The sequence below is a fragment of the Pseudochaenichthys georgianus genome, chromosome 19, assembly GCF_902827115.2.
Source record: "Pseudochaenichthys georgianus chromosome 19, fPseGeo1.2, whole genome shotgun sequence".
In the NCBI taxonomy this organism is placed as follows: Eukaryota; Metazoa; Chordata; class Actinopteri; order Perciformes; family Channichthyidae; genus Pseudochaenichthys; species Pseudochaenichthys georgianus.
In genome coordinates, this window is record NC_047521.1 from 23,502,443 (window position 1) to 23,527,163 (window position 24,721).

At 43.1% G+C, this 24,721-nt stretch overlaps 1 protein-coding gene across 1 annotated transcript; it reads left to right on the forward strand.

Moving 5' to 3' along the window:
• The first annotated feature begins 382 nt into the window (after positions 1-382).
• Positions 383-19,996, forward strand: fam20a (FAM20A golgi associated secretory pathway pseudokinase). The gene is made up of 11 exons (XM_034107955.1): positions 383-925; positions 4,343-4,536; positions 4,819-4,869; positions 7,927-8,005; positions 8,409-8,501; positions 11,343-11,458; positions 12,231-12,411; positions 14,009-14,118; positions 14,207-14,288; positions 14,373-14,432; positions 18,924-19,996. Exons 1-11 carry the CDS (start codon positions 564-566, stop codon positions 19,192-19,194), a joined length of 1,599 nt encoding a protein of 532 aa, XP_033963846.1. The 5' UTR covers positions 383-563; the 3' UTR covers positions 19,195-19,996.
• Positions 19,997-24,721: the final 4,725 nt, after the last annotated feature.

A 24,721-nucleotide genomic window follows, 5' to 3' on the forward strand; every position in this document is an offset into this window, starting at 1 on the left:
GGTCAGCCTGACACACAAACACACACTTGAATGAAAACTGGACTTGGACCCGCACACACACATTGCATCCGATACGCCAGCTGGACGTGGTTTCATTCAGATCGGCTGTGACAAGGAGAAGTGCAGTCTCCACCTCTTCCTGCTGCCAAGGGCTTCGGAGTGTGTGTTTGATACACCCTCATTGCACTCTTAATCTACTAACCTGTCACTGGATGTGTGTGTACACACCTGCACACACACACACCCTCTCTTCTCTCACACACACTCTCAGAGCAGCAGGTCGCTGGAAACAGACTAACTGTCAGCTGCAAACGCACACTCAGTTGCTGCCAAGGGGGGGGGAGGAGGAGGAGAGGAGGAGGAGGAGGAGGAGGAGGAGGAGGAGTGAAGCTGGAACAGACAGAAACACACAGATAGAACAGAGACAGAGTTGGACTGACCTCCGAGTGTCTCTCTCTGCCTGGCTGACTGTGTGGGAGATTGCGAGTGATGCCCCGCACTCCGAGGAGCGACACATAATCAGGACTTTTCTTAGCTTCCTATATATTTTAAACTCTGCTTCAATGATGAGGAGGGACCGTCTCCTCTTAGCCGCGACCCTCACTGCCATCTTCTCCGCTGACCTTTACTTTGTCCTCCTGCCAAAGCTAAGGAGCGTGGGTCTGGGGTTCGGAGACTTGTGCCCATGCGGTTCGGACAACTTCACCCTTCCCAGGCACGGAGGTCTCGCCACCCCACAGCTCTCTAACTGGACTCTGTACGGAACCACGTCCGAACCCGCCGATGATGGGGGGTCGAAACTTGAGAGGCTCTTCTCCCACCCTCTGTACAACATCGAGACCCCGGTGCTGGGTTCGGAGGAGAGGCTGCTGCAGGCGGAGCAGCTGATGGAGTACTACAGGAGGAAGGTGGCACGCTGGGAAAGGTCAGTTTCTGTTGTCATTTTCTTGATTTTAAAGGTCACCTAATATGCAAAGTCCACTTCTTCATGTCTCTTCTACATCAACATGTGTCCCCCCACTCTGTGTAAAGAGATTCTGGAAGTTTCCGGAACAAAGATTGGCTCACTTTTTGTCCTGATCCATTTATATAAAGACCTGTATGAAAATGAGCTGATCAGATTTTGGCCACTTTGTAATGTCATAACGATTTTTTTTAGCCAATCAGCAACCAAGGTAACCCCCCCCCCCCCCCCCCCACCTTGTCACCTGAATCTCCTCCTAGAGCACCATTGAGTTCTTTGTAACCAAAACTCTCTCAGAGGGGCGTGGGAAGGGGCTCCTTATTTTCATCTAAAGTAACAGACAGAGAATCAGCACTTTGGAAACAGGGCTGAAACAGAGGGGATTATGGGTAATGCTGCAAAGATCTGTCAGAGACATGTTTTGTATATATCTGACACCTGTAATATATTGATGAAAAACAGAATAATAGGAGACCTTTAAAACTTAGACATTGCTTATTTAGTTCACGGTGCATGATGGCTGGCAATTATTGAAACACGGCTTGTGTTACTCAACTGTATTGTGAAAGAAGAGTTCATTCAGGCTGACAGATATCACTCTGGGACGCGTTGGGGCTTGACTGTGGTCGAGGGGCCGGGTCACCGACATCACGGCCAAACCCGCTGCAGATATACGGAGTCGTGGGAGGGCCATAAGAAAGCATGAAAGAGTATGGGCAGATACATTTTGAAATATGAAGCCAAGTATAATAGTAAAGTAAACATGTTTTTGGGAAGCATAAAGAGACAAAACTAGGTCAACAAATATGTAGATATAAATAAATAAATATGGAAACATCAAATAATACAATCATAGCAGATCAAAGTGAACAAAAAGACAAATTATTATAATTAATAATGTAATAATAATAAAATAATCTATTTATTGAAATGTTTGAGATATTCTTGAAATATATATTTTTTTAATTGCAACTTTTTTCATCTGATTATTTCTCCTTCTCTTCCCCCTGTTGCTTCTGCTTTTTATAAAAAGGTCCAAGCTGTCAACCAACTAGCTCTACACATTAATATTCCTCTTTAAATGGTCACATTTCTCTTCTGTTAAAGAAGTCTTATTTGTATTGGCCTATGACTCCACACAGACAGCCACAAACACACATCCAGGCAAATACACACACTTTTGCATGTGTTCCTGATAACAGCGGTGCGCCCACAGATACACATCAGGATGTGTAGACAACTCTGTGCGTCATAAAAGTCCAATGTCGAGTGGGCTGGTGGCAGAAAGCGCTCACAAACATGTCATCCTGAAGGCTGGCGTCTGGCACACTCTCTTCAAGGTAAACAAGGATTTAAAAACAACTAAATCCCGTCTTAATCTGTGGGAGCCGGAGCTGTCTTTGGCTTGTGAGGCTGTCTGTCTACCGAGACACAGCGCACTCCCTCAGAGAAACACAGGGTCTGGGCTCTCACGATGGAAAATGAGAAGAAATATGAGCAATGATCGTCTCTCTGCTGCTTCTCTTTACAAATGTGCACAAAACAACGCCAACAGGCTTGTTTTAAGACTTGCAGTATCTTGCAACAGCATCTCATCACTGCAACACACACACCCAGGAGAGCTTTTCGGTTGCTCAAATGAACTGTGAAAAACGCTTTCCATGGCATGCATAAGAGGAAGCTAAAAATATGTTTCCTGCTAAACCTGAGTGGCTGGCACATATGCAAGAAGTTACCACTTTCCACTTCCTCTTTAGTATCTTGTGAGTGACTCCACACTCTTTGCTCGATTATCTCGGCCCTTCATGCAGCGTGTGCTGAAGTTTGTTTTGGTTTGGAGATGACCGTCCCACTCGATGTGGTCGGCTCTGGCAAAGTGGTGCCGCTCTCCCCACAAACACATTGTTTTGGTTTTAGATTATTGTTGCTCAGGATTTAAGTATAGCAGAGAGAAGAGGAGGCTTTCAAAATGTTTACAGCGGCTGTTAAAAAAATAGAGAGCTCATAAGACAACTAATAACATGTGATGTGTGAATGCAGCTTTCGGGACGAATGAAAGTTATAGAGTTCATAATAACTTCATTAAATATTCGCATTGCTGTGTTTTCATATTCTCTTTCATTTCACATTCTTGTAAGAGCTGTTGCTCGGAAAACCTGTTGGATGCACTTTGCCGTGGGTTTCTGGCACCCTTACCACTCAGACTCTGGTCTTTCCAAAGTGATTCCTGAGCACTGGGGTTACTTTTCAAAGCGTGGAAATGCAGTTTAAGCAAGAACCCGTTTTTAGTCATTGTTGTTTATGTAAAAACATGCCTTTCAAAACCCTCTGCAACAACAACACACATTTCTCTAACTGATCTGTTAACATTTCCCCCCAAAAATGCAAACCTACCCGTAGTGCTATTTGTCAATCTATATTGTTTTGGTGTGAGTTTTCGAGTGTTGGAAATAAGAATGTCTGCCTTTTCTCCAACGTAATTTAAAGTGGACCTATCATGCTATTTTTAGGCAATAGCATACTGTAGGTCTCAGATATATACAATATATAAAAAACATGTCTATGAAGTGTTTTGCTCAAAATATCAAACAGATCACCCGTTCTAGCCATGCCTCATATCCCTCTATTTCACTTCCTGTTTCAAAAGTGCTGATTTTGGGTCAGAGCTTTAAAAAAAAAAAAATGTGTATATAAAAATATTTTTATTTTATTTTCTGACGCTGCGTGAGTTCCCCGACACACCGGGGACACATATGTATAAAAGACATACAAAAGTGCATTTTGCATGATAGGTCCCCTTTAAATACTTGGCACACAAAAAGTACAAAACATATATTTTTTTAAAACTCAGCAATATCTCATTCCAGATAGATCGAATCAATATAGTTTTGAACAGTTTCACGCAAGACCTATTCTCTTGCTATTGCACCAAGAGTGGTTAGTGCCTACTTAATGGGTCTAGTTTGGTTGAAGTAAAGTAGTTCCCTCATCAAAATGCTAAACACAAGGTCTGTGAACTATCTTCTTTACTCTTTCAAAATGTGTACACAACAAATCAAGTGCATGTAGTTCCATTATATTGACAACTCGTCTTTCTCTAAGAGCACTGCAACTCACACCCAAACAATCTAAAAATATAAATAGCACTAATAATAATAATAATAATGCATGACACTTATATAGCGCTTTTCTAAAATGAAAATATGGGGGGGGTGGTCAGAGTTTGAATGCAGTGTTGAACAGGTGGGTTTTGAGGGATTTTGTTAATGCTTTACTAAGACATAAAACATGTATTTTTGTAAACTGCCCATTAAAGGCTGTAACATTACATGAATTAATGTCCTCCAGTTAACCTCCGCTCCTTCTCTTACTCCTCAGACATATGCATCTCCGCAGCGAGGCAGGGGCTTTGTCAAACATCACAGTGACTGAACATGGAGTGACCTTTGACCCTGAAGCCAGCTGGCTGAAGTTCCACTCGGGAATAAGCAGCTACGCTCTGTACTCCCGCAACGACCCCGCTATCCCCAAACTGCTCAAAGACATGCACAGGATGTCGGTCATTAGCGCAGGTGAGCGATGGATAGACGGATACATTACTATAAAACATCTGTAAGTCTGGGGGAAATGAATGGTGATTGCTTCAATGTTATTGGGAGCCACCATTAGGTTTTGGGCCATAAAGTAGCCTAATATTGCACTTTTCTGACTTGGTGGATGCTAGATTAAAGAAGCTGTTGGAGACGCTAATATTCTGACTCTGTGTCAAATTCCATGCTGCGATAAATGATTGTTGTTAAAGTGTAACTGTTGTACTTCTCAATTACGAGCTGACAGACTTTGACTTCTTACAGATTACACTCAAGATGAGAAGGCCCTAAAAGGAGCGTGTGATTGTACCCAGGGTATGTTTTTTGTTTTTTTATCTTCTTTGTGTTGGATTTCTGACTAGCCTCTTTGTTTGTGTCTCTTTGTTTCTCTCTCTGTGCTTGGCAGTACCGTCAGACACACTGCACTTTGTGATAGCAAGGATTCGTTTAGCATCGAAATCCAGATTTGTCTGGTCTGTGTAAGACACTTGCTCCGGGGCGAAAAAGCAGGCGTTCGGTTGTGTTCAAAGGCAGCGCTCTTAATTACAGCAAATGTTTGATGTCGGTGCACTCAGAGGGAAGCCGATGTTTCCAGGCGTCAACCTACACACCAGCCGCCACCTACGCTTTCTTTTTCTACTGTACCTCTCAGCAGCAGACAAGCCAAAGCAGCAGATAGAATAATGGATGGTTAATGGATAAGGTTAACTTACACATCCACTTTGAATAGATGTGAGCAAAAACACTGGCAGATATGGTGGATTGAGTGGTACTGCTGGCTAGAGCTGTTGGCTAAGTATAGGTGATAATTAAGGTACAAATGGATGTGTAATGGATGGGGGCTATTGGGCGTGGGCCTTGGATCAAAACGCAGGCCACCTACAAATATCACTCAGAGACACATAACAACTAAGTAGAGATGTAGAAGGACCATAAGGACACACAAAATGACCAAGAACACACAAAAGTGCCTTGAAAAGACACAAAATGAGGCAGAAAAAGGCCAAAGAAGAACTGCAAAACCACCAGAAGAGACACAAAACAACAACAAAAATAGATTGTTTTGCTTATATGTAGGAGTGGAGGATATATCCATAAAGCTATACTATACTTTTTATGTAGAAATGTAAAAATTCTGCTCTAGCTTTTTGATATACAGACCGTAACATATTTTATCAGGCATGAAAACGGGTCAGGGGTGAAAAAGGTGGGAAGTATATTATCCCTCTAGGGGGGGTCCGGGGGCATGCTCCACCGGAATATAATTTTGAATATTCCATATTTTAAAGCATCAATCTGATGCATTTTGAGATGCATTTTTTTGCCAACCTGGGGAGAGCTGGAGAAACTTAACTTCAGCCATGAGTCAAAAATATTATGGCCTCCGTATTATCAAGGATGCAAACTCATCAGGTATGGAAAAGGTGACAAGGACCCGAGCCCCCCGACCCCACGGAATATCGGCTTTAAAATGAGGAATAACAGAGGATTTTAGCAGTCAAAACAACTAAAGCAGCAGTGTTAATAATAACAGAAACGCCAAAGAGTCACATCTAATAGAAATATATAAAAGCATTTATTTTAATTGTGTCGCAGTCAGTTTATAATTTTGGCAGCACTGTTGAGCATTTTGAAAATCTATTGTCATGCCTCTGTGCAAGGCTTAGTCTTTCTATCTTTATGGCATCTGGTGTAAAGTAACTAAATTCATAAACTCAAGTACTATACTTGGGTACAATTTTGAGATACTTGTACTTTATTTAAGTATTTTGCTACTTTGTTCTTCTTCTCCTCTACAGTTCAGAGGTAAATGGTGTACTTTGACTCCACTACATGTATTAATACCTTTAGTTACTTTACAGATGTGGATGAATGATGTGAAATCTAATCAAGTGTTGAATCAGACTTTAGTTCCACCTGGAGTAAATCCTTGCAGTATACAACGTCATTCAAACTAGCTGCACCTTTACCAGCTTTGAGAACACTTTCATGATCAATCATTATAAAACATATCATATATATTATTCTGAAATGGACCAATCTGCACAACGACTACTTTTACTGTCTTTCACTATATTTTGATGATAATACTTTTCTACTTTTACTTGAGGAACATTTTGAATGCAGTACTTTTACTAACAGTATTCCTACACTCTGGTACTTCCACTTTTACTCAAGTACAAGACCTGAGTACTTCTACTTTTTCTCAAGTACAAGATCTGAGTATTTCGGCTTTTAATCAAGTACAAGATCTGAGTACTTCTACTTTTTCTCAAGTACAAGATCTGAGTATTTCTGCTTTTAATCAAGTACAAGATCTGAGTGCTTCTACTTTTACTCAAGTACAAGATCTATACTTATACCACCTCCGTTTATAGCCTATGAAAAAAAACTATTAGAAAACGAAGGCTAAAGCTAACATTAGCAGATAGTGACAATGTATGCTAGCTAGCTAGCTCAACGATAATATTGCGACAGAAAAACTTTTCAGTGCACATCACGCTCTGCGCTCCGACAGGGAGCTCTGCTCTGAACACCTGAACGGCCCGTTCTAACAGCTGTTCACCAGCGGTCCAGTCTGTGCCACAGTGACTCCGGACCGCACAGTTAATATTAACGAACATTAACGGAGGTAATGTGGCTGCTGAAGCTAGACCATCATCGCGGAGCAGCAGAGCCGACAGGCAGGAAGACTCGAGCACACAGCTCGCGCTGCATTATAATATATAAAAAAAAGAACACCATGCGTGTCATGATGGCACATAACAGCTCGCGGCCGCTGATGACTCCGGGTCCCAGACCCGATCTGCAATAAAAAATATTTTTGGGGTATGGGGGGCATACCCCAAAAATAATTTTATTGCAGATCTACATGAATCACACAAACGACCTATTTTGGATTAAAAACGACGAATTTCGCCGAAAAGTGAGTGATTTTCATGCCTGATTTTATGTATACAGTGTGCTGCTTTCTGCCCTGTCTGGGTCTCGCCAACAGTGGAGCGGCTGACCACAGAAACATTATTTACAAAAAGAAATTCAACAAAACAATCCGTCTGCTTAAATGTAGTGCGTGCGTGTGCGTGTGTGTGTGTGTGGTAGGTCTGGCAGGTCTGGCAGGTATGGCCTACTGCTGTGACATAATATACAACCATACATAGAGAGGGAGCACAAGCTGTGTGACCAACCCCCAATTACTTTATCACAAGGAACTGGCAGATCTTGAAAGTGATCCAGTTCAAAATGGCCTCTGGGGCATTCAGTTCAAAACCAAACACTGACTCTGCGTGCTCAGTGTTTACTTTTGACAAGCTACCATTCAAGTTTCTACATACAGTCAATGTTGTCTCTCTTCCTGCCGCTCTACTGTAGTTGTGAAGCCCAGCGGACATCACCTGAAACTGGCTCTGAAGATGCAAAACTTTGGAAAAGCCATGTTCAAACCAATGAGGTGAGTCCCTGAGGCACTGCTCAATACACACATGTGCACTAATGCATGCATGCTCACACTTTCATTTTTTTAAAGCCATAAAAACACCAAATACAGAAACACAATAAAAAGGTGGAAAATGCAGTCAGAAAAGTTGTGATAGGCCAACATCTTAAACCTGAAACATCATGTTAATAATAAACCCTTGATAATATTGTGTAAATAAACCCAACGTCTATTAATTAATTTCTCACTATATCTCTGTGTGTGTGTGTGTGTGTGTGTGTGTGTGTGTGTGTGTGTGTGTGTGTGTGTGTGTGTGTGTGTGTGTGTGTGTGTGTGTGTGTGTGTGTGTGTGTGTGTGTGTGTGTGTGTGTGTGTGTGTGTGTGTGTGTGTGTGTGTGTGTGTGTGTGTGTGTGTCAGGCAGCAGAGGGACGAGGAGACTCCAGAAGACTTCTTCTACTTTGTTGATCTCCAGAGACACAACGCAGAGATCGCTGCCTTTCACCTGGACAGGTGCAGTGACGTCACTCGTAACGCTCATTTTCCACTTAATTGTTTTTCCTGTTTTACTACCATCTCCGTGTGTTTTAATTGGTCTCTCAGTTTATTTATGTGTCATTGACGCCTGGGGGTAATTTTAGATTGTGTTTCACATCTGTCATTTTAGAGCCCTGGCTCTGGCTCTGGTGCCCGCTGAAGTGCAGCAAATGTTTTTGTTTGGGCCTTTTCATTTTAATGGCACGATACGTGACGCAAATTTAAAACCAAATAACAGATTGGAAACAAGCAAGTACAAATGAGTTATTAAGGGCTTCCAGCAGTTTCCAAAGTTTAAAACTAGGATTACGGAGAAACACATGTCAGCATCCATACATCAACATGTGAGTTCATACCAAGGATGCAATGCCTAGTGACATATTTAATTAAGTATTGGATGGATTGCATTTGGCCATCATAAGGTCACTACTACATTTTTTCAGTGGCCAAATAACTACTACGCTGATGACATTCACATCAACCCCAGCTATACTTTGTGTTTAGTGCCAATTAGCTAATGCCAGGGTGCTAATACACTAAACTATGATAGGGAACATGGTCACCATTGTACCTGCCATGCATACACATGATAGCATTGTCATCACTAGCATATTTAAGCGGGCTGACACGGTGTCGGTACTGCTCACAGGGCTTTGAGATATATCTATAAGTCACTAAGTATTTTTAGACGAATTAGATGAAAATGTGTAATCTTAAACGAGTGGTCCTTTATGGTCTTCAACAAGTTATATATATATCAAAATAACATCTCCTTCTGCCATGAAATAAACCACCCACTTGAAGTAAAGATTGCAAGACGTTTGCCCAACCCAGTGTTTCCTAACTAGCTGATCAGTTTAAACCACACGCAGTGGGCAAACTCCAGAAAACACACGCATCGTTTTGTAATTGCACATTAGCTGAGGGGAGGTGATTCACTGTGAACACAGTCATCTGAGCCAGACAGTATCATTAAGGATCCACACACAATGATAAGTCATCGCTTCAACCAAAAAAGACAGTAAACAAGAGGCGTGCCACGTCAACACTTTCTTAATTACCTTGTATATCTGCTCTATTAGGCTTTAAATATTATATTTTAAGTTTCTGACATCAAACACTACAGATTTCTTTGCCCTTTCCTATTTTTAATCCGTGGCAGTGCGCTGTCTCTCTCTGTTGTGTCTGCATTTGCTGCCAAACCTTTAAAATCATCGCCAGAAATCAGCAGTAGGGGAATGCTGAGGATCTGAGAAACATCCATTGAGCTACTCCCACTGATAGTTGTTTGATTACTGTTTGCAACACATGACTGAAATAGGGCCCTCGGGGAGGTATAAGCTCTTGATAGTGTGTATGAACGGTATGATCACAGCCAGCTAAATTATACAGCGGATAGACTGTCAGTGGAGTTCATTCATTGATAAGAATCGGTCAAAACAAACTGCAGGCTGCTGTGAAACGAGGTGAGGAGATAGAGATAAGGATAGTATTCTTCTGACATGACTCACATGTATATTCAATCACTGTAAGCATGAACTGTAAACTTTTCCTCAACCAGGAACCCCCTTTTTAAAGGTCCCCTATTATACTGTTTGTCATCAGATATATACAAACATGTCTCTGAAGACAGATCATTGCAGCATTACCCATAATCCACTCTGTTTCAGCCCTGTTTCAAAAGTGCTGATTCTCTGTCTGTTACTTTAGATGAAAATAAGGAGCCCCTCCCCACGCCCCCTGAGAGATATTTGGTTAAAAAGAACACTATAGGGTGGTGGTGGCGAAGTCCATAGGGACTTGGCTTGGCAACTGGAAGGTCACCAGTTCAAGTCCCGGAAACACAAGGCACCGTTCCCTACACTGCTCCCCGGGTGCCGTACATAATGGCAGCCCACTGCTCCTAACACTAGGATGGGTCAAATGCAGAGAAACCGTTTCGTTACATAGTACCTGTACTACGTAATGACAATAAGTTGAATCTTCTTCAATAGGCGCTTTCACACCAAGTACTTTTCCCAGAAATAGTTCCTGGTTTTTTAGTTCCGGAACAATCTAGTAAATCGCGTTCACACCGGACTAAGTCCCTGAGGGAGGATTACGCAAATGAAGCCGCTGACGTCACTTCTTCTTCTGCTTTGGGTTTACTGGCAGGCCGCAAACAACTTCACGGCGTATACTGCCGCCCGGAAGACCCCGGAGTAGAAGCTGCTGGGACTCCCAGCAGCTTCTAGCCTTCCGAATAAGTCGCCAGAATGCCGACACCTCCTCATCTCCACCGCTCCCAAGTGTTTCCATAAGTTAGTCTCTCTGCGTTGGTGCGCTGGGCTAATGCTAATAATGCTAATGTGAGCAAATACACATAAAAACTTCACAAAACTTTTCCGGGTTTTACGGGGCGTGGTTTGCAAATCGCCCAGTCAATCAGAAATGGGAACCTTTTTCTCCCCAGAAAAGTACCACCTCTCTAGCAGGCACTGAAAAGAGGAGAAAAGGTTCCTGAAAAAAAAGATATTTTTGATGTGAACGCAACATCCCAGGAACTATCGGAACTATTTCTGGGAAAAGTACTCCGGTGTGAAAGCGCCTAATGGTGCTCTAGGAGGAGATGCAGGTGATAAGGGGGGGGGGGGGGGGGGGGGGGGGGGGGGGGCTCATTCTCAGCCAGGTTTTTATATAAATGGATCTGGACAAAAAGTGAGAGAATCTTTTTTCCTGAAACTTTCAGAATGTCTTTACACAGAGGGGACATACATGAAAAAGTGGATTTTGCATAATAGGTGACCTTTAAGTAATTCTCATTCAATTATTTTTCAGGATCCTGGACTTCCGGAGGGTCCCGCCGGTGGCTGGCAGGCTGGTGAACGTCTCAGGAGAAGTGCTGCTAGTTACTCAGAACGAAGACCTGCGAGCTGTGTTCTTCACTTCACCTGGTAAAGAACCAGCAGGTCTTTTTAAAAGGAATAGTTTGACATGTTGGGTAATACGCCAATTCCTTTTTATTGCCAAGAATAAGATGAGAAGATTGATACCACTCTCATGTCTGTACACAAGTATGAAGCTAACAGCTTAGCATACAGAGTGGTACAAGTTGTAGTCTTACAGGGCATTAAAAATGCAACTAACCATGATTTGAACAAACAATAAATATATAATATGTTACTTAGTGAGCTTTCGAGGTGATTGTTGGCATTTTTAAACCTTAGACAGATTCACGCTAGCTGCCTTCTGTTGCTTCTTGTTTGAATTTAAATCGATAAGGCCGCTATACTGAAGGTCAGTCTCACTACTAACCTCTCTAATAATAATAGATCTCGAAAAACCCATGTGAGACAATGCAAAAGGTTTGTCTTGATAAATATTTCGTGCCACTTCCTTTCACTTTAAATGTGTATGCCAAAACATTAAAAACGTAAAGTGTTTTTATTTCTGGCAAGGGTTACACTTTATTAAGACCATTTTCAGCAACCATTGCTACACTCAATATCATGCTAAAATATGTGTGTTTTTCTTAGCAAAACTTTTGTTTCTACAGTGTGTCCCTATATCTTTGTCCTTGCATCAAAAGAAACCTAAGACTGTTTCTTTGTTCTGGTTTAATGTTCTTTAGTCAGAGGGAAAGCCAAGCAGATCAAACAGCGTGTAATTGTAAGTGAACATGAAGCTAATTTTGTATTCCACCCTTTCATTCTGCTCTCTAAACAGCCAACAACACGTGTTTCTTTGCCAAGTGCCTGTACGTGTGTAAGACAGAGTACGCAGTGTGTGGAGGACCAGACCTGCTGGAGGGGTCCCTGTCGGCGTACCTGCCCAGCCTCAGCATGGCGCCCCGCATCTCCATCTCCAACCCCTGGACTCGCTCCTACACCTTCAGCGGGCGAGAAGAGTAAGAGCCAGTACAAGTTTCTGTCAACAGCTTTCAAATCAAAACTGCTCCACCTGTTAAAAATCTGCTCAAAGATTGTTGGTCAACCCTGTCAGAGACGTTATGCCTCAGCCTAACAACCTAGTGAGGCTGTCCAGCAACATCATCTGGGTCCCAAACCATGTTCTGAACAGCGAATATGAACTGCTACCATCTGATCAGAGATACAGGGTCCCACGATTCAATAAAGTCAGACTGAAGCATCCTTTGTGCTCCAGTCAATCCTCACAGTCAATACAGAGCTGATCCCAGATCAAATGCACGCTAAAGGCTCTTTGAGCAGCATGTTTTCTCTCAGTGATTGTGGTATTATGTTAAATGTTTGTTGTTTGTTTTTCATGTATTGTGTCTTGATATTTGTCTGTTGATGTTACACATGGAGCTGCTGTGATGCAAGTAAAATGTCAGACTTGATCTGACCATTAAAGTATTATCGTATCATCGTATCGTAGCTAGAACTCTGTATACCGGAGATTTGACTTCCTAAGATATACATACATACATGAAGGTTATTGTTGAAAATATGTTCCCCACATGTTTTAGTTAAAACAGCATGATGGGAATTTACCGTCTCTTACTGACAATACTTCATTGCGGTTGGAACAGTGGGTGGCCTCCAGTAACATTGTAAAGTCTAGTATTTTTTTAATAAAACAACAATAATAATACATTCAAATGTATACAGCGCTTTTAAGTACTCAAAGTCGCTTTACAAAAGTACAATTTAAACACCAAACAAAGATGAGATTAAAGGTGGGTAGGTCATTTTGGAGAAACCAGCTCGAGTGCGCTAGAATTTGAAAATACACAGCCGGAACGAATCTGCCACTTCCTCACAGAGCCCCTCCTCCAACACACACGAAAGCGCACATGACCAATGAGGGCACGAGATAAGTTTGTGCACAGATGGAAGGCTGACAGGCAGGTAGGCCATCCAGTTATTTTAGCCGGGCCGGCTCAGATGATTGGTCGTGCTTTTTACAGCGCCACGGCTTCCACAGATGATATTTTTTAATGGATTTGTTGTCAAAGCACTTAAGATATTCATTGCTATCGGGATGTTAAGAGCATTCCATGGAATATAACAAAAAGTGTATCTCGAGCCGGTTTCTCAAACTTACCTACCCCACCTTTAAGTCAATTAGATTCAAATACAGAACATAAATCATTGTGAAGTGGGGGAGTACAAAAACAGAAGACTAGATTTCCCAGAAATGTTTTTATGTTCATCTCTTTGGTTTTAGACTTTCGTAAATAGGGTTAGAGGTTGAAGAGTGCTCCGTCTATTTTACCGTTTCTTTCTTTTCTACACCATCCTCTATTTGACTAACCTTTGAGGTTACCAATAAGCTGACTCATCCAGCTTATTCAGATTTTGCCATACATCTCATCATTAAATAATTATAATAATGACTCCAAATCTAAAAATAACTCCGGGAAATTGCAGACGCAGTTTTCTGAAATTGTTCCAAACATCTAGACAAAAACATTCAAATGCAGTAAACAGTTCCTGAATCAGAATTTTTGAAAACAAATATTATTGTCTGTTCTTTTTTAGGTGGGAAGTGAATCCTTTCTACTGTGACACAGTGAAACAACAGTATCCATATAACTCAGGAAACAGGCTCCTCAACATCATCGACATGTCCATCTTCGACTTCCTCACAAGTATTTAATCCACTTTATCATCTACTTTTCACTTTGGCACTCAAGCTTTAACTGTCCCTCACTTTACTGTGCTTTAACTTTGCTACAGGCAACATGGACAGACACCATTATGAGATTTTTACTAAATTTGGGGACGATGGGTTCCTTCTCCACTTGGACAATGCACGAGGGTGAGACTAAAACCTGACAGATCATTTAATGATTGCAAAATGATCCGTTGTGGTTTCATTATCTGAATCACATCTTGTGCTCAGGTTTGGGAAACACTCTCAAGATGAGATGTCCATCCTGGCTCCACTATCCCAGTGCTGCATGTAAGTGAAATAATGTGAAGTGATGGTTATTAATAGCACCAGTGTCCGTTAACTGAACTGCATCCTGTTGGGCTCCGAGCAATGGTCACAACAGTGGCGTTTTATTACACTGTGGTTCATATTTAGAATAACATTACCAAATTCATTTGTAAAGTTACAAAGCGACCAAGGCTTGCTTACCTTAGCTATGTACCTTTGCACAATTGTTGTTGGTTAAAATCAACACCACTTGTCATAACTCTATAACCGCAAGCTAACCAATATACAAGCCTGATCAGTCCAAAGTGTTTGCTTAATAAGCCTATCAACTAAAGACTGTATTTTACTATGTTGATGCTTTAAGTCAGGGGTCTCAAACTCAAGGCCCGGGGGCCAAATCCGGCCCGCGACTTCATTTGATGTGGCCCCGCAAGAGCTTGCAAAGAATATATTACGTTTATTATACGGTTACATGCCACTTTACAGAAGCAGGTTGCCCATAAACTACATGTCCCACAATGCATCTCGTTTTGTGACATGGCACTGAAGAGACTTGCAATTATTTGCCCTGGACTTCTGCTTTCAGACGTAGTTAATTACTAAGTTATTATCCTATCCGATAATAATCCAATTCAGAGGCAATAATGTAATACATTATTTATTTTATATTTATATTATATATTTATATAGTTACAACCGGCCCTTTGAGTGCAACCTTTATGCGAATGTGGCCCGCAATGAAATTGAGTTTGACACCCCTGCTTTACCTCTCTGAAGAACCAGCACCTTACCGTGGTAGAGAGGTTTGTGTGCCCTGATGAACCTGGGGGCTGTGTTGTCTGGAACCTTGTGTTCCTGGTAGGGTCTCCCATGGCAAATTGGTCTCAGGCAAGGGGCCAGACTAAGATTGGTTCAAAAGACCTCATGAAAGAAACAACAAGAAGTGAGGATACCCGGCCCGGAGGAAGCCCGGGGTCCCCTTCTGGAGCCAGGCCCAGAAGGAGGACTCGTCGGCGAGCGTCTGGTGGCCGGGCTTGCCACGGAGCCCGGCCGGGCCCAGCCCGAAAAGGCAACGTGGGCAACACCTCCGCTTCTCCGTCCCGCGGGCCCACCACCTACGGGAAACATCGATGGGGTCGGGTGCGCTGCCAGAAGGGTGGCAGTGAAAGCGGAGGGTCTCGACGGACCAGACCCGGGCGGCAGAAGCTGGCTTTGGGGACGTGGAACGTCACCTCTCTGGGGGGGAAGGAGCCGGAGCTTGTGCGGGAGGTGGAGCGGTACCAGTTGGATCTGGTTGGGCTCACCTCTACGCACAGCGTCGGCTCTGGAACCTTACTTCTGGATAGGGGTTGGACTCTATTCTTCTCCGGAGTTGCTCAAGGTGTGAGGCGCCGGGCGGGTGTGGGGATACTCACAAGTCCCCGGTTAGGTGCTTCGTTGTTGGAGTTTACCCCAGTGGACGAGAGGGTCGCCTCCCTACGCCTGCGGGTTATGGGGGGGAAAACTCTGACTGTTGTGTGTGCTTATGCACCCAACAGCAGTTCAGAGTATTCGGCCTTCTTGGAGACCCTGGAAAGAGTCCTGTATGGGGCTCCTGAAGGGGACTCCTTAGTCTTGCTGGGAGACTTCAACGCACATGTGGGCAATGATGGAGACATTTGGAGGGGCGTGATTGGGAGGAACGGCCCCCCTGATCTGAACCGGAGTGGTGGTTTGTTACTGGACTTCTGTGCTAGTCATGGATTGGCCATAACAAACACCATGTTCGAACATAAGGATGCTCATAAGTGTACGTGGTACCAGAGCACCCTAGGCAGAAGGTCCATGATCGATTTCGTTATCGTATCATCGGACCTGAGGCCGTATGTTTTGGACACTCGGGTAAAGAGAGGGGCGGAGTTGTCAACTGATCACCATCTGGTGGTGAGTTGGGTCGAGTGGCGGGGGAAGCCTCTGGATAGACCTGGTAAGCCCAAACGTGTAGTTCGGGTGAACTGGGAACGTCTGGAGGAGGCCCAAGTTCAGGAGGCCTTCAACTCACACCTCCGGCGGAGCTTTTCGGGCATTCCTGTGGAGGTTGGGGACATTGAACCAGAGTGGTCGGTGTTCAAAGCCTCTATTGCCGAAGCCGCGGTGGGGAGCTGTGGTCTCAAGGTCCTAGGTGCCTCAAGGGGCGGTAACCCTCGAACCTCCTGGTGGACACCGGTGGTCAGGGAAGCCGTCCGACTGAAGAAGGAGGCCTTCAGGGATTTGTTATCCCGGGGGACTCCCGAGGCAGTTGCAAGGTACCGACAGGCCCGAAGGGCAGCAGCCTCATCCGTGGCCGAGGCAAAGCAGCGGGTGTGGGAGAAGTTCGGAGAAGACATGGAGAAGGACTTTCGGGCGGCACCAAAGTTGTTCTGGAAAACTGTCCGACACCTCAGGAGGGGGAAGCAGGGAACCATCCAAGCTGTGTACAGTAAGGATGGGACGTTGTTGACCTCAACTGATGGAGTGTTGGGGCGTTGGAAGGAACACTTTGAGGAACTCCTGAACCCGACAACTCCGCCCTCTATGTTAGAGGCAGAGCTGGAGTATGACGGGGGATCAACACCAATCTCCCGGTGGGAGGTCACTGAGGTCGTTAAACAACTCCACAGTGGCAAAGCCCCGGGGGTGGATGAGATCCGCCCGGAAATGCTGAAGGCTCTGGGTGTTGAGGGACTGTCATGGTTGACACGTCTCATCAACGTTGCGTGGAAGTCGGAAACAGTGCCGAAGGAGTGGCAGACCGGGGTGGTGGTCCCCCTTTTCAAAAAGGGGGATCAGAGGGTGTGTGCCAATTACAGAGGCATCACACTACTCAGCCTCCCCGGGAAAGTTTACTCCAAGGTACTTGAAAGGAGGGTCAGGCCGATTGTCGAACCTCAGATTGAGGAGGAACAATGCGGATTCCGTCCTGGTCGTGGAACGACGGATCAGCTTTTTACTCTCGCAAGGATCCTGGAGGGGGCCTGGGAGTACGCTTATCCGGTCTACATGTGTTTTGTAGACTTGGAGAAGGCGTATGACCGGGTTCCCAGGGAGTTACTGTGGGAGGTGCTGCGGGAGTATGGGGTGAGGGGGTCTCTACTCAGGGCCATCCAATCTCTGTACTCCCAAAGCGAGAGCTGTGTCCGGGTCCTCGGCAGTAAGTCGGACCCATTTCCGGTGAGGGTTGGCCTCCGCCAGGGCTGCGCTTTGTCACCAATCCTGTTTGTAATATACATGGATCGGATTTCGAGGCGTAGTCGTGGGGGGGGGGTCTGCAGTTCGGTGGAGTAAGGATTGCACCACTGCTTTTTGCAGATGATGTGGTTCTGATGGCTTCATCGGTCTGCGACCTTCAGCACTCACTGGATCGGTTCGCAACCGAGTGTGAAGCGGCTGGGATGAGGATCAGCACCTCCAAATCTGAGGCCATGGTTCTCAGCAGGAAACCGATGGACTGTCCACTCCAAGTAGGGAATGAGTCCTTACCCCAAGTGAAGGAGTTCAAGTATCTCGGGGTCTTGTTCTCGAGTGAGGGAACAATGGAGCGTGAGATGGGCCGGAGAATCGGAGCAGCGGGAGCGGTATTGCAGTCGCTTTACCGCACCGTTGTGACGAAAAGGGAGCTGAGTCAGAAGGCAAAGCTCTCTGTCTACCGGGCCATTTTCGTTCCTACCCTCACCTATGGTCATGAAGGATGGGTCATGACCGAAAGAACGAGATCGCGGATACAAGCGGCCGAGATGGGTTTCCTCCGCCGGGTGGCTGGTGTCTCCCTTAGAGATAAGGTGAGAAGTTCGGTCATCAGGGAGGGACTCGGAGTTGAGCCGCTCCTCCTTCGCGTCGAAAGAAGCCAGTTGAGGTGGTTCGGGCACCTAGTTAGGATGCCACCTGGGCGCCTCCCTAGGGAGGTGTTCCAGGCACGTCCAGCTGGGAAGAGACCAAGGGGTAGACCTAGGACCAGGTGGAGGGATTATATCTCTTCGCTGGCCTGGGAGCGCCTTGGGATCCCCCAGTCAGAGCTGGTTGATGTCGCCAGGGAAAAGAAAGTTTGGGGCTCTCTGCTGGAACTGCTACCCCCGCGACCCGACCACGGATAAGCGGGAGAAGATGGATGGATGGACCCCTGCTTTAAGTGATCTGAAAAACAGGATGTCCTTGGGAACGTGCATACACTATATATCCTTTGGATTTCTCTGACAAAAGCGCCTTAAGTCTACAGGCTGTTATATACAACAGAGAAAGTCTGGAAAGGTCTCATTTGTTAATTTATGTTAGAATCCGTCCAATTGCAAAACAAAGCGATAAATACATTTGAATTGTTACATGGAGTAATTTTTTTATTTTTCTACTCTTTTAATTTCTACTTATGTGCAATGCCTTGTCTTTTATGCTGCTGCAACGCAAACATTTCCCAAATCGGGACCAATAAAGTACATGTTATCTTATCTCATCTTCAAAGACGTTTTGGAAGGAAAATGAGTTTAGCTTTTCTCTCCTCAGGATAAAGCGCTCCACTCTGGTGCGTCTGCAGCTCCTGGCCCGACCAGAGTTCAGACTGAGCGACGTGATGAGGGAGTCCCTGAAGGGAGACTCTCTACAGCCCGTCCTGACGGAGCCTCACCTCTCAGCGCTGGACCGCCGGCTACAGAAGGTCCTCCGAGCGGTGCAGCGCTGCGTCAGGAGGCTGGGCGAGGAGGACGTGATCACCAAGGACTTTGTCAAATCCACGGGGACACCTCAGATCAACACAGAGATGAGGAAGGACAGGTAGCACAGGACGAAATGATCCTCCACATAGCTGTTTCTGTGCAGAAGACTTCATGATGAAGCGAAGTACGCAAAACAAGGCTCAGATGGTTTCGATTTAAGGAACAAGCCAGAAATGGAAGACGGGTTCAAATCTTCTGAGCTTGTCAGAGAAGGATCTCGTTGAGGAGGTTCAGAGCGTGAATCACTGCAGGCCTCAAATTCCTATCACAGAGGGAGTTGTGCTTTTTTTCCTTTTGTATCTTTAATGGTCATAAATTCCCCCAAGGGTGCATTTTATGACTCACTTTTTGTTACGTCCACGAACACAACATCAGGTACATCAAGAATGAAATCCTGATGGCTATTGGATCAAGCATGGCGGTTTTAAAAGGGTTTCAATGGAGATATGTTTAGCCCTTAAGCTTTTGAGTGTCTGTATTTTGACTACACCGTTTATTCAACACTTATTATAAGAGCTTAGGTTGAGGAAGAAAAGACTTGCACCCTTGCCAACATGTATGCCAAATGCATTGAACATATAATATTAAAAAGCCCAAAAGTGCACCCTTAAACACCAATGTTAAAAACCAAAAAGAAGCATCAGGGAATGGAGTTTATTTATTAAATAAATTAAGCTAAAGCATGAGAGTTCTACCATGCAGCAAATTCAGCAGTGGAGCGACTATTAATAAAAGAGAGCTACGATGCACTGGATCAGTTGTTTGCCAAATTAATGCTGGTGAATATTGTTGGTATGGAGAGGAATGTGTGGGTGTCTTTGTGTTGTTCTAATTTTAAAATAAAGTTATTTTGAAGAGAAATGATCACCTGTAACAGTGTGTCTGTAGATGTATGTGTGTGAGAAAAGTGCTTCCGTTAAAACAGTCATTTAGTTTCCTCCACCCCATTTTCCAGACTTGTAAATCCTTCTGTCTCATCAGAGGGTTTAAACAGCTTTAACACGTCACTGTCAACTAAAACAGGCTGAGACACAGTAATGACTAACCTTAAGTAAATGTGAAATATGTGTCATATCAAATCAAGATAGAAAATCCTGAACTAAGCCAACATTTTCTTATTATGAATATGAGAATGTGTTGTCATCTGTAACCAATTTTGAGCTTTGGCCTTCATTATTTTCTGTGTTCCTTTCCGACAGACTTGATATGATCCAGGTCTGTGTGTGCTGTAAAACAAGATGAACAACCACAACTATTTTTAAGAGATCTTAACGTTTGGAAAGATGCCAAATAAAGTCAGACATCAGTTTAAAAAGGCAGGCAGTAAGGCTGATATGTCGAGATCGTAAAAAGTGCTCTCTCCCACAGGTAAATACCTTTAAACCACAGTGTATCTTCACTGAAATCTAGCAACAGGAATTCACATCTGAAACCCCAGTTGAAAATGTAGAATGACAGATTAAAAAGTGAAAAGGCAAATTTAGCCAAACTTTTCCAACTCCAAAAACTAATAGCAATAATGTCAAAGCTGCAGATGTTGGTAGTTTCCCAAGAGCCAAGGACAATTGAATTACATTTATAAATGTTTCTCATTATTTGAAAATATACTACGTGGAAAAAAATCGAAGTTGTCTAAAGTGATCAAAATCCTCTTTAAAGAAAATGTGATTATTAACGAGACGAAGAATGTTGAGAAATAATGAGAAAACGGAGGAAAGGTTGACATTTAACATGTGGGTATGAGTCATAGACTGTATCTATAAATACGGTGGCCCTGAAGTGCAAGACACCACAACATTTCGGAAAACGCCACAGCATTTCGGAAAACACCACAGCATTTCACATTGGACGAAAAAAGGTATTCCTTAGGGAGAACACTTCTTGTTTGTGATTGGACATAGCCAGCCATAGAAGCACTGCTGTGATTGGTTGTTTTTGCTGCCAGTCAAGAAATGACGTTCGTGATTAGCCCAACACATCAGCCGTTAGCTGTTAGCGAGCTCACGGCTCCTCATATCTGTTCAGAAACTGGACAAAAGTTAAACATGTACAAAACACAGACTGTCTATGTCATGGTGAATACAGTCGTTGCTTTATTTATGTCTGTATGACGTTGTTGTGAGTGTGGACGGAGCAGCTACAGGTTAGTTTAGCCTGATGGATCCGATTCCGATAGGATTTACATGGAGATACGTCCCGCCCCCTCTCCAGCGTCTTGTTTGAATGACAGGAGGAACCACAGAATTAATGCTTTATTCATTCATGGTTTTTAAGGGGCTTATCTCCATGTAAATACTATGTTAGACCACCCAATATTCGCATCACTCTAATCGCTCGAGTTTCACCGCGGCTGTCAGCTGTGTTTGCTCCTGTCAATGCTGTCATTCAAACAAGAGGCGCTGGAAAGGGGGCGGGGCGTATCTCCATGTAAATCCTATGGGAGATACCAACTACAACAAAATGAACATATTTGACTGTAATTTAATTGTAATACACGTTTCAAAGTGATGCCGAAGTAACTACATACTGATAACGGTTAGTAAAAAATATGAATTAACGCTTTGACAAGTCTGCAGATAAGACGGTATGCGAAAAGCTTTTCAAATGGGTGTTTTCTGAATGGAATCGGATCCATCAGGCTAAACTAACCTGTTGCTACTCCGTCCACACTCACAACGTCATACAGACATAAATAAAGCAGCGACTGTATTCACCATGACATAGACAGTCTGTGGTTTGTACAAGTTTAACTTTTGTCCAGTTTCTGAATATGAGGAGCTGTGAGCTCTGAGTTTGTGCTAACTGCTGATGTTTTGGGACATATTTCGCTGTCGGGTGTTGACCAATCACGAAGCGTCATTTCTTGACTGGCAGCAAAAACAACCAATCACAGCAGTGCTTCTCTGGCTGGCTCTGTCCAATCACAAACAAGAAGTGTTCTCCCTAAAGGAATACCCTTTCCGTCCAATGTGAAATGCTGTGGCATTTTGTGAAGTGCTGTGGCGTTTTCTAAAATGCTGTTGTGTTTTGTGAAATGCTGTGGCGTTTTGTGAAATGCTGTAGCGTTTTGTGAAATGCTGTAGCGTTTTGTGAAATGCTGTAGTGTCTTGCACTTCAGGGCCACCGTATATAAAAGTATGTATTAAACTGACCATTTCTACTATGTTTTGATGCAGGAATAAATAAAAAATGGTCCTGCTGTTTTCTAAACATTAAGCAGTGGCATGTCTCCCCCCGGTGGACAGATGTCATGTTGCATCTCTTTTCAGAGCCAATGTACCCAACATAACCATTATTATTAAGATTGACTTTAAAATACACCCACATTATTTAGACAGCATAAGTTAAAACCCATTAATGGAAACACTTTACTGAAGCATCTTGAACTACAACCATATTAACGTGTAAAGTTAGTCAGAGAGCGAGAGTTAGCATTCGCATAGGTAAAGTTTTTACAACAAACATGGTGAAGTGTGCAGTTTTAGGTAAATTATTCAAACAAACAAGGTAGAGTTAGTTTTTTTTTTTATGTAAACTATACCCTTGTGCTTTCTTACATATGTACAAAAAAATATTACATAGTATTATGTTTTACAACCAGTTACACCGAGTCAGGACATCTGCCAGTTACAAGCTAACTAGCTAACAAACATAAACAATTAGCTAACTACACTTACCTTTGTAATACGTCTGGTAAGTCGGCGATACTGTTGCAGAACAGACTTCCCATCTCGCAGTTAAACATGTATTTTTGAATCTCTTTTGTGGAAATAAACCAGATAAACAGACATCTGTGCAACCATGATGCCCTGCTCACCTGTTTCGCAGAGGCGAAAAAATCTATTTCCACCCCATTTTCAGGTTTTATTTCTGGGGGGAAACCGTGTAAAAGACATTAATAATGTTCAGTGTTTTACATACTTTAAAAGAGTTTAGCCCTGAAGAATTGTCTCTAGACTACGTAAAGCACAGTTATAAAAGTAACATTTTAGAGGTACTTGAAGGCCGACAAAACTTACGTTTATTTCGATTTTCTTCTACTTTAAACTAAACTCTACTACAACTAGAGGCACAATTTTACTTTTATTTCCACTACATTCATTTGATAGCTTTGCCACTTTTTAAATGTACAATTCCACAAAAACCCCCATCATATTTGACAAATTATTTTACCATTTAATCAATGACAGTATCTCCAGACGGAAAAGTTAAATATACAAAAATAATAATACAAAACAGATAAGAAATACGCCAACTTTTCGAGTTGCAATAATATAGCAATGAACAAATAAATGCATCAACAATTATTATTTTGTATACATTATACTAATATAGGCTGCTGTAAAATGTGTAGTTCTACTCTCAGTAATTGAAGTATATATTAACGCAATTAACTTTGGCCTTTTACTTAGGAAAAGAAAAACTGTAATGTGTAGACTGTGACATTGATGATTTAACGTATCTGTTTTTCAACCCTGAAATATAACAACAAAAAAAGTTGAAACATAAAAGAAGAAACAACAAAGCTGAATTATTTTTACTTTTTTATATTGCTTAAAACTGCCATCTGGAACAATCTATACCAAAAGGATAAACATATTTGCACATACAGGAGGTCAAACTGAATACAGGGTAGAATAGAAAAAGAATGGTCCTCTGGTCGCCTGCAGCTCTCTCTGCGCTGCAGGCCTAACAAACTCACTGGAGGTTGGGCTAGCAGGAGTGACTGACTACTACTGTAAGCCCAGGTTAGGTAAGCTAAGGCAAACCGGGACGATTGCAGTGTGGCTAAAAACATTTTGGACTAAAACCAATGATGCTGCTATTTACAAGAAAACAATATTTTGATAAAAGGTGAGTCAAACCCACGCTCCTCTAACGGAGTCATTTCCTGTGGATCAGGATAGGGATCAGATGATTGATTTAACTGTAAAGAAAATTACATATTACTCATGTCCATTAACAAAAAAACTCTTCTCACTAACTTGACTATACCCTGCAATCGGCACCAAAATCAAATCTTTTTTGGACGTACAACATACATCTCGATTCTTAAGCGCATTTAAGTGCCCTGAATGAGACAAAACAGAAACACATGACTGGTTCTATGTCATTTCTGGTAACAGACAAGTGAGGCAGGAATGAAGAGTTAAGCCTATAATCCAGAAGTCAACATTGTGTGATTTGGTAAAGATCTTTTAAAAAAACAAAAACAGACTTAAACATTATATGCCATCTAAATAGTCATGAAGCAGTTAAGCTAGGGAGTAACAAACCAAATATTTGACAAAGTTCCTGCTTCTGCACGCAGCAGCTGCAGGATTTTTTTTTAATACACGCTTTCCATTCATACCGGATCACTGGATGCCTAAAACATCATGCCAAGTAAGCATAGAGAACAGATCACAAGCTACTCTGATGAAAAGACAGCCACCTTTTCAAATAGGCAATAAGCAATGACACTAGTTTTAAATAAATATCTGCTCACTCTGCCCATCCGCTTCCATACATAAATACTTCAGATGTCCTGAAAACCCATAAAACCATCTTGTTTTTTTCAAGACTTCACTTCAATAAACCTGGAATAAC